This window comes from Lonchura striata, chromosome 8 (genome assembly GCF_050655825.1).
Source record: "Lonchura striata isolate lonStrDom1 chromosome 8, ASM5065582v1, whole genome shotgun sequence".
Classification (NCBI taxonomy): domain Eukaryota; kingdom Metazoa; phylum Chordata; class Aves; order Passeriformes; family Estrildidae; genus Lonchura; species Lonchura striata.
Genome location: NC_140710.1, coordinates 14193020 through 14211101, shown reverse-complemented (window position 1 = coordinate 14211101; position 18082 = coordinate 14193020). Strand labels below are relative to the sequence as shown.

At 35.4% G+C, this 18082-nt stretch overlaps 1 protein-coding gene across 5 annotated transcripts in view; it reads left to right on the top strand.

Moving 5' to 3' along the window:
• Window positions 1-18082, top strand: part of TTLL7 (tubulin tyrosine ligase like 7) — a 63626-nt gene that overhangs the window by 41455 nt on the left and 4089 nt on the right. For 3 of the 5 annotated variants that reach the window (XM_021527003.4, XM_085585774.1, XM_021527066.4), the window contains 6 exons: window positions 3335-3530; window positions 4242-4522; window positions 7422-7556; window positions 9185-9265; window positions 12716-12876; window positions 16909-17082. In XM_021527003.4, the coding sequence (XP_021382678.3) occupies window positions 3335-3530; window positions 4242-4522; window positions 7422-7556; window positions 9185-9265; window positions 12716-12876; window positions 16909-17082 (1028 nt within the window). Of the gene's footprint in view, window positions 1-3334; window positions 3531-4241; window positions 4523-7421; window positions 7557-9184; window positions 9266-12715; window positions 12877-16908; window positions 17083-17450; window positions 17564-18082 lie in introns of all 5 variants that reach the window. The other 2 variants (XR_002465157.4, XM_085585773.1) reach the window with 2 other exon arrangements.

Below are 18082 nucleotides of genomic sequence, written 5' to 3'. Positions count from 1 at the left end.
GGGACCTCATTAAAATATGGGGATTTTGTGGGCTTGTGCTTTAACAGCAGTGGATTCATTTAAACAAGAGAAAAAATCACCAGTCCACCTAAGCAGTACACTCAGTCCATGTTCTTACAGAGATTATTTTCCTTGAAATTTTGTTTCCAGTTCTTTAACATGGGGTCAGTTATTCACGTTTAACATCTCAGTCACATTTTTCCCTTTTTCCAGAAGCCTGTCTTTTCCCAGCAACCCTAGAGAGCAGCTATCTGGTTCCCTGCATGCACACTGACTTGTTCTATTCTGCTTCTACACTCCTTGCTCACAAGACATTCCCAGGCTGGAGACTGTAACATTTAATTAAACATTAATAGGGTACTAAACCCAAATTGAGAAACCTCTCTCAATTAGTTTTAAAATGAATTTTGATTAATTTATGTGTAAGACTATATGCCATGGCCTCTTTTATAGCAGGCAAATGGATTGTGTAGTTTACAGCTGCCTTACTAGTACAACATTGTTTGCACTCAGATGAGAAAGAAAAAATTGCTTATGACCAAAATTTCCTCTTTCCCCCCGCCTAAAATTGATGAATTCAAAAGAGAAGAGAATGAAACTAGCTTATCCAGGAAGACTGTTCACTGTGCATACTTCTTGCTATGAATGATTCTTATTCCTGCATCTTTTTTGTGGCCCTGATACATTTCTCAATCATTTAAATCTTGTTTACAGTGAAATCATTAAAGCAGAGATTTCCCTGGTTGCATAATGTCTCATGTGCTCCCTTTGAAATACAGATGCCCATGCAGATGGTCCTGGTATCTTTTTCCAAAAGAGCATCACCTCTTCCCTTTAAGGGTTAAGGTGCATATGGCCAATCATATGCATTTAACTGGCCCCCTCTTAGGAAAGAGGCTGCTATGAGATATGTAATGTCTAAATATATGTCTATACAAAAATCTGGTGAGTGAGGCAGGCAGTAGAAAGTACAATTGCCTATCAATCTGTCAGGTAATCCAGCTGTAAACCTCATCTTGTAGCCATAAAATCCTACAAATAAAGAGCTATTTGCATATGCAGGATCTAATAGAAACAAAAAACAACCAAACAAACAAAAAACAACTACAGGACTGGTACTTTTCATGTCTTGTAACCAAACATGAAAGGTTATTTGAGAAGTTCATGGGGTCTGTCCCCTCTTAAATTCAGTGGCTGCCCTGCTGACTGAAAGTACTCTTAGGTGAGATGCTCTGCCTTGGGTTGTACTCTTCCTTGAAAAAGCCTCATCAGTCAGGACTCAGAAAACTAACAAGACAACTGAAATAGTTTGGAGACAGGGGTGTGTTTCTCCTCATGCTCTCCATACATAGAGTCATATAAACATCTATATTTCCACATACATATCTCTACATAGGAGAGCTGAAAGGCTGTGAATATTTAAATAAATACAAGCTTTGCATCTAACAATTATTCCATATTTGCTAGGAATTTCAGCCTTGTTTTTGTTTGAACATGATTAGGAACTCAGTGTAGGAAAAAAGAAATCAAGAATTTCACAGAGTGAAGGCATTTTTTCCTGCACTTAAAATGCCACTGAATTTTGCATAGATGGAGAAGGGCATTCTGGAAACGTATTTGTAGCCTCTAGAGGGCTCCTGACACCTACACACTGTCAGGGTTACCCATGTGTGCAGGACAATGGACTAGAACTAAAATAACAGCTATTGTAGAGGAAATGTGAAATTAATTTTAATTTTAATTCTTTTGGTATAAGATCAGATGAGTTTAATCACAGAAAAATTGGCTGAGCATAAGGGTAAAATCAAGGTGATGATCTAAGAAAGATGTGCTAGGCAATCAGATATTTCTTTAAAAGATCAGTTTGTACCCAGATTCAGCTAGTATTTGTTATTACTGTTTTTTCTAATTTCTGTGATCTTTATTTTTTATTCTTCTTTGTTAATTTATATTGTTTACTGTAGAATGTGTGAGGAGTATGTAGATGGTAAGTGGAATAAGATCTATCTTAAAGCCCCTGTGAGCTATGATTGAAAATGTTTCTTATACTTGTGTAACTCCTCAGGAATGTCTGATCAATATGTCTACATCATATATAGCATTTCATGATAAGAAGAGCTATTTTTAATGAAGTGCTATGTGTTGAGGCACCTTACTTTTATCCCTTTGGCAGACATATCAACGTATTCTTTGTGTAACAACAATTGCCAGGGCTCTCTTCAATGCAGTATTCTTCTTTAACTTCTTATCTGGTCTAACAGCTTGGGATGGCATAAATGTACTATTAGTGACAGAAATCCCTTCCCTTCCTTGTCTGGAATAGAAGTTTAGCTAGCATCTATTTAGTTAAAAGTGTATCTTGCAGCAACAGGTTTTGGGGCTTTTTCCTGTTACCTCCATAATAAATCTAGGTGCATTACATCATGCTAAGATGTTAGGAAAATTTAAATTTTTCCTGAGAGTTCTTTTTCACTTTGACTCAAAATATGTCCAGAAATTATGATTTTAATTTTTTTTTAATCTGATCTTTAATTGAAATCCATTTGGTAGATGAGGCTATCAGCATAGCTTCTTATAGCTGAGAGTTGCTGGAAAGTGTGTAGGAAAAAAGGTGACCACATAAGCCTATTTAGGAGAACAAAAGTAATGGAAGATACTGCATTTTTTGTGTCTGACTAATGGTAGACAAAAAAATTTCAATTGTCGTTTCTGTTCTTGGATCAGTTTTTCTGTCTCCACCTTTTTGGATTTTGTCTTGCAGTATCCTTGGTACAGGATTAATTAGCTAATGATACTGAATCCCATGTGCATATGAGGCATCAAGAACCCCCAGCACAGCTTGCTATATATTCTTTGGTTTCTGCTCTCTGCAATGTGTAGATTAATCACTTTCTTTTTAAAAGTAAAACAGGCAAATTTCCCTGATGTATTTTTCTATTTATGTTGATCATTGTTAAGCTGTAGTTTCAGTTATTGAAAATATCAGTGAGGAACCTGAATTGATTGTAAATGGTATTCTGAATCAATTGATTTATGATTTCAAACCATAATTTAATATGTTTGGTCATGCAATTCATACTTCAAGTAACTTTCCCCCTCCCCCCCCTTACTATATTATGCTGCTCTTCATCTGACAAAGATTAGAATTACAGTGGAAGGAATTTAGTGAAATATTTAAGCAGTTATTCTAAAATTTAGGACAAACTTCCAACTAATTTGGAAAAGTTTGTAAATACTGCCTGAACCTGCTTGAATCAGGGATCTAGTGTGATAGCTGGCTGTTTCTTTGGGATTCAATTTACTTTCTTGGGTGTTTTTTCTTTTTTTTTTTCAGCCCTTGTGTTCAATGCCAGAAAGTGCACATTCCTTAAGGAGACCTAAGAACCACAGCAGTGACAGTAGCTATGATAGTGACAGCAGTGTGTCAGAATCAGGAGAAGAAATTGAAAAGGAAGATCACAATGAAAAAAAAGAGAAAAAAGTTTCATATGATCTTGAAGAAAATAAATACAAATCTTTGGAACGATCAGGTAAGTTGAATTATCACTTTTCTAAGGAAGTCTGGCATTGATGATGAATTATATTAAATTCCTCAGTCTTTCAGAATGTGTCAACTTTGTATCTCAGGGTTAAACACTGGTTTGCTTGTTTCAGTTTCTTTAAAATGTTTTCTAAATTAATAGATATATACCATGTTATTTTTTGTTTTAGTGGTGTATTGTCGCAAAGAATTTATTATAATGTAGTTGCAATGTATAATGCTGCTTCTAAGATTTTATTTTTCATACCAGCATTTATTTAGCTGAAAACTGAATTTAAAAATGGTGTAACTATGCCTTGACAAATGAGAGATACTGAATCTGCAAGTATGGGATCCATTGAGCAAATTTTCTCTCCTGTTTCCATATCTTTAAAGTCAGGAAACCACACACAGAAGTCACATAAATTTTGACCTAAAGAGCACATGCCCTCTCTCATAAAACTCATGTGTGTTATAGTGGATTGGACTCTGGTTAAAGCTGAATATGAGGAAGAAATAAATGTTCCAATAAAAATGTAAATTCTGTATTATTAGGGGATCTGACACGACTGACTTCTACATAGATAGTTGTTAGTCAACACACATTGTAGTACATCATCTGTGCACACATTGATCATATGTGTTGTTAGCTACAAAGACTGAAAAATGGGTATTAAGAAAATAATAAGTAATAACATCACTCATTTTGATCTGTCTGCAGGTAGAATGAACTGCAAACCTTCAAATAAAAATGTAAAGTCTCCATCATATTCGTCCCCCACACCATCCACAGGTCCAATAAGACGTTCTGTGAGCTGCCCTCGTTCCATATCAATCCTCACTACGCAGTCCCAGGGAGCTGAGCAGCGCCCCTTTTCAGCCAAAGCATCTCTCCAAATGCAGCGAACAGCCTCAGTGAACAGGTCTCACTCTTTAAGTCGTAGCCCATCTTCAGCCAGATTCTCTCAGACAGCCACCTTGGGAGCTATGAACTCTTCAGGGGTGAGTTAACACAGTGATTGCATTCAAAATGTGTTCCATTCTTCTCAAAACCCCAATAACTACACTAGTAATTTTTGCAACAACAGAAAACTTGAGGTACTGTAGTCAAGATTGTTTCGACAGACACTCGAGCATATAAAATCTCTAGACCTGTGTGTGATATGGGATGAGTGCCAGCTGTGATATCTTAGTGTTTGTGGTACAGCAATACACGTTACATTTTGTGGAAACAGGTGTCTAAGGAGAATGGGAAACCTTCACTTTGTGAATGGGAAACTTTCACTCCTAAATAGGCTTTTGAAGATAGAAAGGATCATTACCTCTCTTAAAAATTTTATGTGATTTGTCTGGGGGCTCCTGGTTCTGAAGTAAAGCTGTACCTCCCTTCTAAATCTTTACAGTAACAAAAATACATCCAGATTTCAAATCCAGTGTATAGTCCAAGGATATATGCATTGTGCTAGAATAAAACAGGAAGTTTTTGTAGGCTGCCCATTGTAAAAGATGGTGAGATTAATTTTCAACCTACTGGACCTCTTTTGCATGTTGTATACCACTGCAGTACAGCTCTACTTCCAAAGTGAACAGTTGAATATTTATGCAGTGCTTATGGTCTTCAGGATTTACCACTGCAGTAACTGATTCAGAAGCCATTCTCTTTTTTCAAAAAGAAGGTAAAGTATCTTTCATTTGAACCCTCTGCTTGAGAAAGAAACTGGCCCAAATAATTAATATATCAGATTAAACATTTTTAACTGTTTAGAATTTGTGTGGTTTGTTACACTTTTCCCAGTGTACTTCTGGACCATGTATATTTTTCATTTTGTTAGCAGATTGTCATCCTCTTTAGTATCTTCTTCACAGCCCAGGCATTTCTTCTTTTGTGTTGGCGTGATGAAGCCCATATTCACTTATCCCTAGGCAGTGTTTGCAGGGATCAATCCCCAGCCTCATTCAGGATTGCATTGCATGCTAGTGCCAGAGTGTTTCCATTTGTGCTTTGATGCCTGACCTATATATTTCATTGCCCAAATAATTTGTGCAGAGATGAGCAAAACAAATTGGCACTTTTAACCCGTATTTGCTGCCTCTCTGTATTGTGGTGAGCTTTGATTGTGAGCAATCCTTTTGTAATGCTAATTAACTTGCTTCGTAGTGTTTACTATCTCTAATCATAATTTTTATCTGGTAGAACGCTCATTGTCTATTTTGCCTATGAAGTTTTGTCTAAAGGATGAAAAAGGGTCCTTTTAAAATTGTGTGCTGTCATCTTGTGAAATACTCCTTAACATGGTTTTCCATCTTTAAAGTCAGCTAATAGAATTGGAAAGACATTAAGATTGTGTCTTCACAACAACGTGTAAAAGGTATTTTTTATTGCATTAGCTATCTCAATTTTAAAAAGTACCCTTTTATCATCACGATGTACCCTGAGAGTTTAATGAGACAGTGCTTATATGGATTTTTCTATTCACATTAACTTTATATCAAATACAAATTACTGAAAGATTAAAAGCAGTCTTTTACCATCTGATGTTAAAAATGGGCTACTCTCTTAAATTAACATTAGTAAGAAAGCATACTCTCTTTTTCATTGAGAAAGCTCCACCACAGAAATGATCTTGATCTTGATCTGCAGAACAATTACTTTGGGTGATAGAGCTTAGGTCACGCTTCCTAAAAATGATGTGAATAAAATTACTTACAAAATGGATAAGAATTACTTATAATTTAGCACTGTATTCTGAATGGAATTCTGTTCATAATTATTTTTGCAACTAAGACTAATATATATTATTGCTAGAATAACATTAAAATTGATAAACTGTGACTTACTAAGAAGAAATCATTTGTGCATGATAAAGTGTTAGTTTATCTATCCTTGGGCAAGAAAAGAGCAGTACACTGCCATTTTTGGAGTCTGCTGAGATCCAAATATTCTAAACATAGGGAAACAACATTTAAAATAAATAATTTATAGTCGGAATTACAGACATTTTCTTGTAAGAGTTATAAACAAAAGTGGATTTTAAAATATTTGCTATCTTATTATTTCAGCCACATTAAAACATACCACATACCAAAGTATTTTTTGTGCTTGAAAATATTTATCACTCACTTAAATAAAAATACCCTTAAGTATTGTAGTTGTTACAGTTACAGGATACAAAGATTAGAAATGCCAAAAAATTTTGAATTTTATGTTAAAATTAGGCTGACTTGGTCTTGCAAATATGAAAATGCAAAAGTATGTGAAAGTAAAGAAAGAGGATCAGAAATACTTCTAACTAGTGTGTCATGTTTTAAAGAAGACCCCCAAAACCTCCAGAGATGGTCTTCTGTGGACACTGCAGGGTTCAGATCAGTGTTGGTGTAAAAAGCACTGATACTTCAAACAAAACTCTGGACAACTGGAGGCCCTATCAGACCCCTTACTGACTAAAGCAGGAGAAAAGTTTCCTTTTCAATGCTTCCTGAAATGTTGGCCCTGTGATATATTGCCTGTTTATGTTAAATTGTTGAACTGACGAACTGAAAGGATGCTTTTATGACTAATAATATTTTTCATTATGTTGAATTTAAATTCAAACTCTGTTATCTCAGTTTCAAATTTATACTTTAAATTGTGGGCACCATAAATATGTAATATATGTTTGTTTATTCTATTTGAAACAAACATACATTTTAACTGTTTTTCTTGGATTTCTTGACAACTCTCAGTAATGGTGATGCATTAATGTATGTGATATATATTAGTTCTGTATTAGATAATATGTCTATGCACTTTAATAATATATTTTATGTCACTCTAACATTTTTTTTTGTCAAACAAACATCTTTGTAATGTGATTTAATGGCAAACTTGAAATGTTTTCCTCTCCTTTTTGTTGGCTTTTAGAGTGAGTCTTTGCTGCAACAGAAAACAAAAGAGCAAGAAGTTGCTTTGACAAAAGAGACTCTTCTCCTTATCAATGACTTGAGACTAAAGTTCCCAGGAAAATCAAATGAAGAATCTGAATTAATTATAGAAGATGTAAGTATCTATAAATAAGAAAGAAGAACAGGCTAGACACTGTTTAGGCTACTGAAATGAAGGAAAGTAAAAAGCTCCATCTATGATTCATTAGCTCCTGTGGCCCTAAAACTTCCAGAACTCAGGATAACTCAAAAGAATTTGAAAGCTTGGAGCTTTGCATGCTTTCTGACCTTAAAAGAGCAGCACTGAAAACATTCCTATGTTCTTATAAAATATGTGAGAAATAACCAGGAGGGTTAGGAAAATTCAGTTTTTCATTGTAAAGAGAGTTCAAACTTTTAAGTAAGCCAAGAAGAATGTTACAATTCATATTTCATCTGATACTGTTAAAACAGACCCTGACTTGTTTAACTTGCTCCCAGGCAGGCACACTAGTGAACACAGTACAGTATGCTGCAGGCAGAATGGAGGTTTGAAGGTCATAAAGAACACCAGTCATGTGCTTTTTAGCTCTTGTAGTCCACCAAATTCGCCTTTCTCACATCTAATATTGTCCTGAGCCTTGTAGTTTGGTTTCAAAGACATGTGAAACAATGCTGAAATAAAGGCCAATTAAACCCCAATTCTTGATATATAAGCAGAGATTGCATGGTGTCTAAATACCTTATAAACATTCGATGCAAAAAAGCTAACAGGATGGAAAAGATAAAGATGGATGTTCTCATTTTAGAAGGAAAATTAAAGGATTCACATTAACACCTGTGCTCTGATGTAGTGAGCACAGTCCTTGATGCATTAAAATTCATCTGATTTATTATCTGGCCAGAAGTGTCCTGAGCTCTGTGAGCTTCCAGAATATTGATTACATTTCTAGCAATCTCTGCAGCTACATTGGAGTGGAAAGGAATTCTTCTGTAATGATGGTTGATTTGGTGCTGGTGGAAGATAGTATCCAGAACCAGCAGGTTGGGCTTGTAGAAGCAGAGCTAGAACGTTCCATGGGATGCTGTCCCTGATGCCCCGAGTGCGCGCGCTTCTGTGTGAGCCCGGGGAGCCCCGCGCCTTCCTGGGGCAGAGCTCTTCTGAAATTCGTCTGGCCATAAACAATTCCTGATGGGAAAGAGTTCATCATGGAGGAAAACAAGTGCTGGCAAGACAGAACTTGTTGAAGGTCTGGAGTAGAGTAGAAAGATAAAATAACAAAATGAGAATAAAAATATATGTTCGCAGCTTGAGCTATTTTGGTAGCACTTAGATTTTAGGAGAGTGTCTCAGTTTTTATATATGATTATTTATAGAAAGGATGATTTCCAGATATGTTTAATGTCCCATATGCAGCAAAACCTCTCACTATTTAAACAGATCAGCAGTTATGCATTATTGAACTTACTACTCCCAAAAATCTGAGCTGAGTCAGTCAAGACAACTTTCTACTTGCTTTGTAGTATATGAATGTCAGAATCAGGTAGAAAAGAGGGTGACATTAAACTGAAACACCACACAGATCTTTGCAAATGTTGACCCACATAAATTGGCACATATTTTGCTAATTTTTTTAGTGAAAACTTCTCACAGTGGTCTTTAAGATGCTCACATTTTTAAGGGTTAAGAGTGCTTGTGAATGAAAGACCTGCTTTCAGTTGTTTTCATGTGTATTTTTATGTTATGTTTTACAATGACCACAGATTATGGATAACTGGAAGCATCATAAAACAAAAGTGTCATCCTTTTGGTTGGTAAAACTGGATTCAGCAAAGCAACGAAAAGTAAGTGATGTATTTCATTTTCAGAAGGTCATCTAAAATAGATGCATGGCAGTGTTTCTACTGGTGTTTAGCAGTAGCTGGGAGTGACTTGAGATGCCAAAATACAGGCTATAGGTACTAACACAGATATGCATTAATTCTGTTAAAGGACATTATGTTGCTCCATATTTGGAGAAGCATGATTGTTCTGGATTATAATTTAAAAATCAATTTCTCAAAAAAATTAGTCTCCTAAAAAAAGCAAACAAATAAATGATTAGTGCTTACAAACCTAAGTTCTAGCTAACATTTCTAGAAGGGTATTCACATGGCAGATTTGATTGATAAGGGCTGCACGAGTCAGCATTTTCAGACCAGGCATATTAAAACTCCATTAGAGGTACTTGGCTGTTGGAGTATTTGACCCACAATATTAGAATAGATAATGTTGCATAAAAAATGGACCTACCAAGCAAAGAATTTTCTCCTTTAAATGTTATTTCAGAAAGCCTCCAATAGAGGCTGGTTCTGCCCTTTATTTGACTGGCAGTCATGTTAAACCAAGGGCACATGTACAACATCAGGATGACAGAGATTGATGTGCCAGGTTGTTACTTGCAAAAACTGCACAATCAGAAATGTGGACTTTTTGCTCTTCTTGTGAGGACATCTTTTACTACTTCAGGAGACTTATAATTCCTGAAGCACTAGTGAGTCCTTCATCTTTGCTTGCACTGGAAATGATTTGCCTTTTTTAAAAATGCTTTTAACCTCAATCCCTTCAAGCAATCAGATAGTTATTCTTAGAAGGGTAGTTTATAAAAACGGATTAACTTTGACAATGACATTGCAGCTGAGGACTGCCAAATGTCTTTTGTTGATTTGAAAGAAGTATGTTTTATATTCCAATGAGGTAGGTGGAGGAGAAATGAGCAAGGTGGAGAATATTTATGCAAGTAAGAAATCTGTCTCAAAGGTACCTTTTGCAACTTTGTGAAATACAAAACAGAATCTCAGTCCCCTTCACTCTTACTTACTGGGAAATTCTGACACACAAGAAGAAAATACCTGGGCAATGTATTAGATTGCACAATGTTCATACCTGACAGCTGTATTTGCTTAACAATTACTCAACATGATATAGAAAAATTAAACTTACACTTTTATTCTTAGTATGTAATGTTCTGGCATTACAGCACAGGTACAGGAGGCATTCAGAAGTAAGTTGAGAGTAAACCAATTAAATCAATTCATGTTAAAAAGAAATAGAACCTCTAAGACTTTCAATAAAAAGAGATATTGATATGGGAGGAGTTATGACTCCTTCATGTTGCATCACTTTACATAATTTCTTTAAAAACATTTTGATGGTTACCAGAGGGTTTTGGATATGCCCTTTCATAACATCTTGTTCTGTTATACCTAGATAATTTGTTTTGTTAAAGTAAATGTTGTAAATTAAAGAGAAAAATGAAGGCAAGCTAGGGAAATTAACTTAGAAAAATGAAGATATAGGTTTCCTGAAGTTCCAGTCCTTGTGCAATGCCTTGTCTCAGTTCTTAAATGGATGATTTTATTTGCCATGTTTGCAAATTAAGGACAATTAACCAGCACATTTCCTGCTCTTACTGTGCATATTGGCAATATCAGCACAGTAAGAACAGCAAGAAAGATTTTTTTTTTTTTTCCAGAGTACTTGGCAGTCTGTGGCTTGCTCTACAATGTTCAGTTCTTAGTTTTCTTCAACTTCAGGTACTACAATAAAAGCAAAAGCTCTGCCCTGAGCCTGTCCTACAGGCATGGGACAGTCCAAAACCTGGGCTTAGCTCCTGCTGTCATTAATAAAGATCAGCACCCTTAGATTTTAATATTTTACTCCTTCTATCTCACTCTTTGGGAGGAGTAGGCCATGGGTGTGGGTTTAGTGGGTTAGACACCTGCATTCATAAAGATTCCCAGCAGAGAGGACAGTATTGTATTTACTTTGGGCTATTATGTACATGGAATTGCTGCAAGACTTGTGCATGCAGACTAATCCCGGGTCTTCAACAAGTGTTTAAATAACATGGGAAAAAACATATTTCATCAAGGCTCTCATTATTAGGTATCTATAGATTTTTCTGCCCATTAGGCATACTACACAGCTTCCTTGTGCTATTGCAAGCATTTTGTTTATTTAAGCTTTGTTTCCTTCATTATCAGACAATTTATAAACAACAGTTTGTTATGTAGGATCTAAAAATTGCAATTCCACACCATTCTTCCACAATTTACTGTTCTACTAAATCTCTTTTGCCTTTTGAGAACCATGATTCACCATGTGAATCAGTTTGTCTTACATATCTGAAAGTTTCCAGGAAAAGCATTGTACCTTCTAATTTATAAAATCTTATACCAAAGTAGCAAATACCTCCATCTATTTACCACCCACTTGAGTGTGATTGCTTTTTTGGGAGAAGCTTTTATGAAAAAGAGGCAGAAAGGGTGTTTCCTTTAAAGGAAATTTCATGGATTTAACCTGGCTTTATTGTTGATAGTTTACATGCACTGTAGGCTTTTTTGTAGGACAGATTTTACACTGTTCAGAGTGTCAATATGTGGTCTAAATACTACTTTGGTCACAAAACTACTCCCAGACTTATTGATAGTATCTAAATAGACAGAATTCAAGACACCCTGGATTCTCTCCAGGGATCATGAAGGGAACATAGAGGACTGAGTTAAGAGAACATCCAGATATTTAAAAGCAGGCACAATGAATCCCACCTTCCTTCCATGCCCCATTTCACTGGCAGGACTCTGGTAAGTTGGATGTGCAGCTGTCTAGCACTATACTGAATGCAGCTCAGCCTTTGTGCTCTTGCATTTAAATGTAGTCCATATGTAATAAATCCATGGTGTGTCTTTAAATATTTCTATTTTAAATATCTTGCTGGTTATTTTGTTATTTACTGATTTCACTACTGTCTCTTGCCAGGTACACTTAATATGGTTTGATCCAGGGTAACACAGATTAAACAGATATTAAACCAAAGGCAGTTTTTAGTTTTCCAGGACATTTTAGTTCTTTATAAAATAGATGGTATTTTACAAGGGAGTGGGAAAAGAAGATATACAATGCTTGGGTTAATTAAGTTGCTTCTAGTCTTTAATTGTGTCCATTTTGTTTCTTTTTACCCTTTCTGTCATTTAAATGAGCTAGTATTGAAGAGACTGAAAAAACAGAAATGAACTTTTCAGTAATAAAAAATAAAATACTTTGATTTGGTTTTGCAAAATGTTGCTAACAGAAAGAACATATAATAAAAGTTAGCTGATGAATGCACAGAAATGAACCCCAGACCTCTGTGGGTTATTATATGTGGGTCATATGTACAGGGATGTATGTCTATATGCATGCAGGGCATCAGCCATCAGCTGGGTTTTGGTTCTGCAAAATGTCTTTGATTTACTTGGAATGCTCTTTCCTAGGTTTTGGATATAGTCAGGACAAGCGTCCGTGCAGTTCTACAGCATGTCTGGAAAGCTCCAGACATTGAAAATTTACATCTCTACCGTCTTTTTAACCGTGTATTCAATCGCTTACTTTGGAGCCATGGTCAAGGTCTATGGAACTGTTTCTGTAATTCAGGGTAAGCTGATTTTTCTTTTCTTCTTCATAACTTCATAATCACAATCAATGCTGGCATACTTTGTTGCTCATTTTAATTTACAAGAGAGATGTAATACATTGAACTTGTTTTAAAAGCACCTTAAGATGTATAGTTGAATGAAATCTAGCAAAAGGCCAATCTTTTCAGAAATGGAATCAAACATTTAGTTATGTATTTACAAATTTAATAATCTAAAGAAAAAAATCTAATATTCAAAATATTTCAGCCTTAAGTCAACTCTTAAGTGCATGGTTTTTAGGCCAGACCACCGTGTCTAATGTGGACTTGCCATCAACAAAAATCATAGTATCAATGTGTGCTCCAAACTCATAAGAAGAGTTCAGTCACAAGTGCAGCTGACATCTCATGCCAGATGCAATGTCACTTCTGTGATTTGCTAATAAACAGTTCAAATTTCTGTTCTTGATTACATTCACTGTTTCCTATACTAGTAGAAAGTTAAGTATATGTAGAATATGAAATACCATGTAAGCAGGTCTGTTTGTTTTGGGTAGCAAATACAAGTTTTCTATAGGGAAGAAAGATCTGGCCATTGTTGGGGGATAAGTTCAATAACCTCCACTTCATGATCTACATTCCTGAAATCAAAGGCATTGGTAGAAATATAGATTTGGGGGATCACATGAAGGATAGTAAATGATTCCTCCCTCTAACCAATTTATTCATAAAATAAGAATAAAAATGTTAAATATTAAATATATTGTATACAAAAAAGAGCATTTTCTCTGTTAGTATATAAAATGTATAAAGAATGGGAGGGGGTTTTGTTGGCTTGCATAAGGTGTTCTAAGAGATGTATTGAATACAACAATGCTGCTGGATATTTTATGTACAAAGGAATCAAGTCAATATATTGTTCACATATGGTCATTTATCATATGTGGAGAACTCGCACATTACCCTTTTTAATTGTTTGCCAAGAAAATGGATAACAAGAAGAAAAAGGGATCTGAGTGGTCCAAAAGATCATCAGGTCTTTTATCATCATCTCATTGCTGAAGGCTTCTTGTTGTGCAAGCTGTTAGGATTCTTTACATTTTTTTCTTTTCTTCATACTAGCAGAGGTGTGTAAAGTCTTCAGTACAAGCTCAATTCTTTTGTTGTCATAAAATATTGTAAGTGGAGCTATTCTTTGACAAAGATCCAGTTCCTTGTAAGAAGACTTGTTACATAAAAAATACTAAAAATACTGTGAAAGTAATATATAAATATCCAGTATATGTAACCATCACTCTGCGTATAAAACACCTGTTACAGATAATAAAGAATTCATGGAAGAAAACAAAAAGGCTGTTTGCACCTTGCCATTATCTTGTTTATTTAGTTACATACATCCTTCTTGCCCCATAAGACACAGCTCATGGCAGCACTTCTGTAGCAGAGAGGTCAACTTCTCATCACTCTTCCCTAAGAGTTCATTGTGCCATTTTAAAGAACAGATTGGAATAAACATAGGGTGTGTGTAGAATATGGAGAAACATGTTGGGAAAGAGGTATAAATGTGCTGATTCAGAAACTACATTACTATATGAAAATACATTAAAGTGTGTTCACTATTCATAAGATAGCTGTCCTGGGAGAAGAGTGGAATTAATGGCCTTAAGGTTTCCTCTTGCTGATCTCTGGTAGGTATGCGCTATTTAATTGAAAGAAAGAACAAAGAAAATCTCTGTCAAGAAAAGGTGATGTAAAGCATTTCATAAAGGTTCATTTGTTTTACTGTATAATAAACAATTAAAACCAATAGAAGAAAACTAGAAGAAGCAGTTGACTTCAGATGACTATAAAAAGCATAACACATGATTGACCACATTGCACAATCCAGTATAATACTCTTTTTTGTATCTGGTGGGGAGTCTGTGATTTCTTACTAATGTATGGAAGCTAAAGTTACAGCATAACCAATTAAACTTAGGAAACAGAATTCTGATCCCTGTTGATTGCAGTATAATGGAGAATAAACTGAATCTGTCTAACACATGGAGGAAGTTGCACAGGCACATTTATATGAAAGCTCATTAAAATTCATGTGCATGTTCCCAAATCTCAGCTTTTGTTATTAGGGTACTAGTCAGCCGCAGTTGCAGCAGGCCATATATTACTTGTCACTGAAAAAATGCCACTTAACTGTAGAAAAGTTATCACAAAGTCCAGAACCTAAGGAATTTATCAGGAAAGTTTCTTCTACAGGATTTCTGAGTTTTATGGAGTGAATTATAATATAATTATGTGTAGCAATGTGAATCTGTTGAAGGAATGTAATACTTAGACTGTCATCTTGCTACTTTCTACCAATATGACTTCATGAGGAAAGACTGAAGATAATATATTAATTTGTATATAAAAATACATGTGGACAACTCCCAGACAGAAACAATTGAGAAAGAATACATTAAAGAAAAGTAGTCATATGACTCAATGATCTTAAGAGGTCATTTCCAACCTAAATGATTCTATGATTTTCAGTTTGTGAAATTGAAGTTTTGATGTATACAAACAATACTTAAACAATTGTATGAATAATAATTAAGGACAAATGCTTGCAGCATTGAAATTTATGTTTGCAATGAAAATGCTGTAGGACTGAATGTTTTCAGCTGGAACATACCATCTAGACAGAGGAGCCAGGCTGACAAATCAGTTAGCTATACATACAGCTCATCTTTTAGTCATTAATGGTCTTAATTCCATCCTAATCATAGAATCATTGACTCATACAATCTTAAGGGGTTGGAATGGACCTTAAAGATCATCTAGTCCCAGCCCCTCAGCCATGGACAGGGACACCTCCCACTAGACCATGCTGCTCAAGGCCTTATCCAAGCTGGCTTTGAACACTGTCAGGGCTGGGGCAACCACAGCCTCCCTGGGCAACCTGTGCCAGTGTCTCACCACCCTCACAGTGAAATGCAGCTCAGTTTAAAAAAATCTTACTAGGCAGGGGTGAGCTTGCTTGTTCTGTGATGTTGTTTGAAGGATGAACTTTCTACATGGGCATTGTGAAATCTACTGCTGTTCTCTGTGGGCAAGGCTAATCGGCCTGGATGTGATGTCGAAGCCAGATGCAGCAAATTTTCCTCACTCTGTGAAGTGCTTCTTTCATACGCAAAAAAGCTCAAGCTTGCAAACCATCTGTGCTACTGGATAATAATTTTGTCAAAAAAAAAGTCTTCACAAGCACCATGTTGCCTTTTAAAACTGATTGAATGATCTATAATTTGGTCAGAATTTTACACAAACAAGAATGCTGAGATGTGTGCAAAGAACTACTTATTGTTGTGCTCTGTGCTTAAATACACCTGGTTAATATGGATGTGGTAGGCCTTGGTGGCATTTTTCTTCTCAAAGAAAAATGGCTTCTTAAGAAAACAAAAGGAATTTTTCTATAGATGCACTCTGCAAGTTGCACTTAATTGTAGATAATCAACCCATGTGACCAGAGGAAATAATAAGCAGTATTTGAATGACTAAACTGAGAGACTCTCTTCATATGATTTTTTAGATAAGAAAGTAGAACACATACTAATCTCCTGTAAATCATACTTGTTTCTTAGTATCATGTCCTTAAAATAAAAGTATTATTATGCTGTGTGGACATTTAGTATTAATTTATTACTTTTATTAATTCCTTTAATATCATAATTTCATTCAGGCCTGTTAAAAAAACTGTTTTTTGTTATTCCTGTTGTAAGACAAATAATTCTTTACATGCTAAACCTAAGTAATGCCTCTGTAAACACTTGAGGGAACAAACCAAATGAAAAATTCAGGTGGACATTTCCCATATAAAGATTAACTTCTTACTTTGTGTTTTGGACTCAGCATCTGCCAGTATTTGTGGTAAATAGTATAAACACTTCCTGTACCTTTCCTGCAAGGTCATGCTTTTTTTATCTTATTCCTCTGTTGTTAAATCTGATATAAAGCAATACAGCTCTGAGATTGCAATTTGTGACAGAGACCATGAATTTGTTTCTTTTTCTGTAATAGGAGCTCTTGGGAAACCATATTCAGTAAAGGCTCAGAGGCGGTGACTCCGGAGCAGCTCCAGTGTTGCCAGCGAATAGTGCAGCTTTGTAAACACTGCCTGCTGGTAGTTTACAAACATTCATCAGATTCAAGAGGATCCCCAACTGGGATGAACCACCACTGGGATGATACAAGGTATAAATTTGAATATTTTCCTTCTAAATTATACATATAAAGGATAGTTCTGGAACAGGTTTTATTCCATGTTGCTACCACTAAACTTTTCATTAAGTCTGGTTCCCTCTGTTTTTAAGAAGAAACCACACCAAACACCCCCACATTTCCCTTGACCCTGACTTTCAGTCATTCTAATCTCACTACTCTAGTCATGAAGTGCTACCAAAAGAAAACTTGACATACACATCATGTATGTCTTATTAAACTTCTGTAAACTTGTGTACATCTTGTACACTTAATAAACTCTTGATTGCCTACTGCCTAATTAGCTGCAGCAAAGGCTTTCCATAAAGTGAACTGAAAATGTCCTTTCTTCCCCTTCTCAGATCCCTCAAAGTCACTGTTTCCAGATTCCTAGAGGTATCCTAACATGTCAGATACTTCTGGCTTCACATTCGCAGTGGGCTGCTATAGGGGCACAGCTCCAGCCAAGGGTCAGGTAAGTGCCATCTGATTTACTGTATTGCACAGTTTTGCAAAGTTGATTTCCAAAACCTATAGATCAAAAGATTTTTTTATTTCATCTTACAGAGCGTAAATATATTTTCAAACCTTGCAAAACAGCATCATATAGTAAAATAATTTTTTGGCACTTACCTGATTCTCCATTGGCTGGTTTAGTTCCCCAACTGGATACAACAGGGGTTATAATATTATGAGTGTAGGGATTACTGAGAATGCTGCAACAGTGGCAGTCAATAATTTGCAATTAAACAGTCATAGATAGAGAATTAAATGTCAGTTTTAAATTACCTAGTATCCAAATTCTATCCCATTTTAATTATTGTGTATATAAAAACTACAAATGCTGTGTTTATATAAAATATCTTACATATATTGTTTCATAGAAGGTCTTTGTGATTTAAGCATTATGTGAAAAACAAATTTTTGGTATATTATTTATGAAACTTATTTTATTACTTAATTGCTTACTTGATATATTTCAGATTAGTTATTT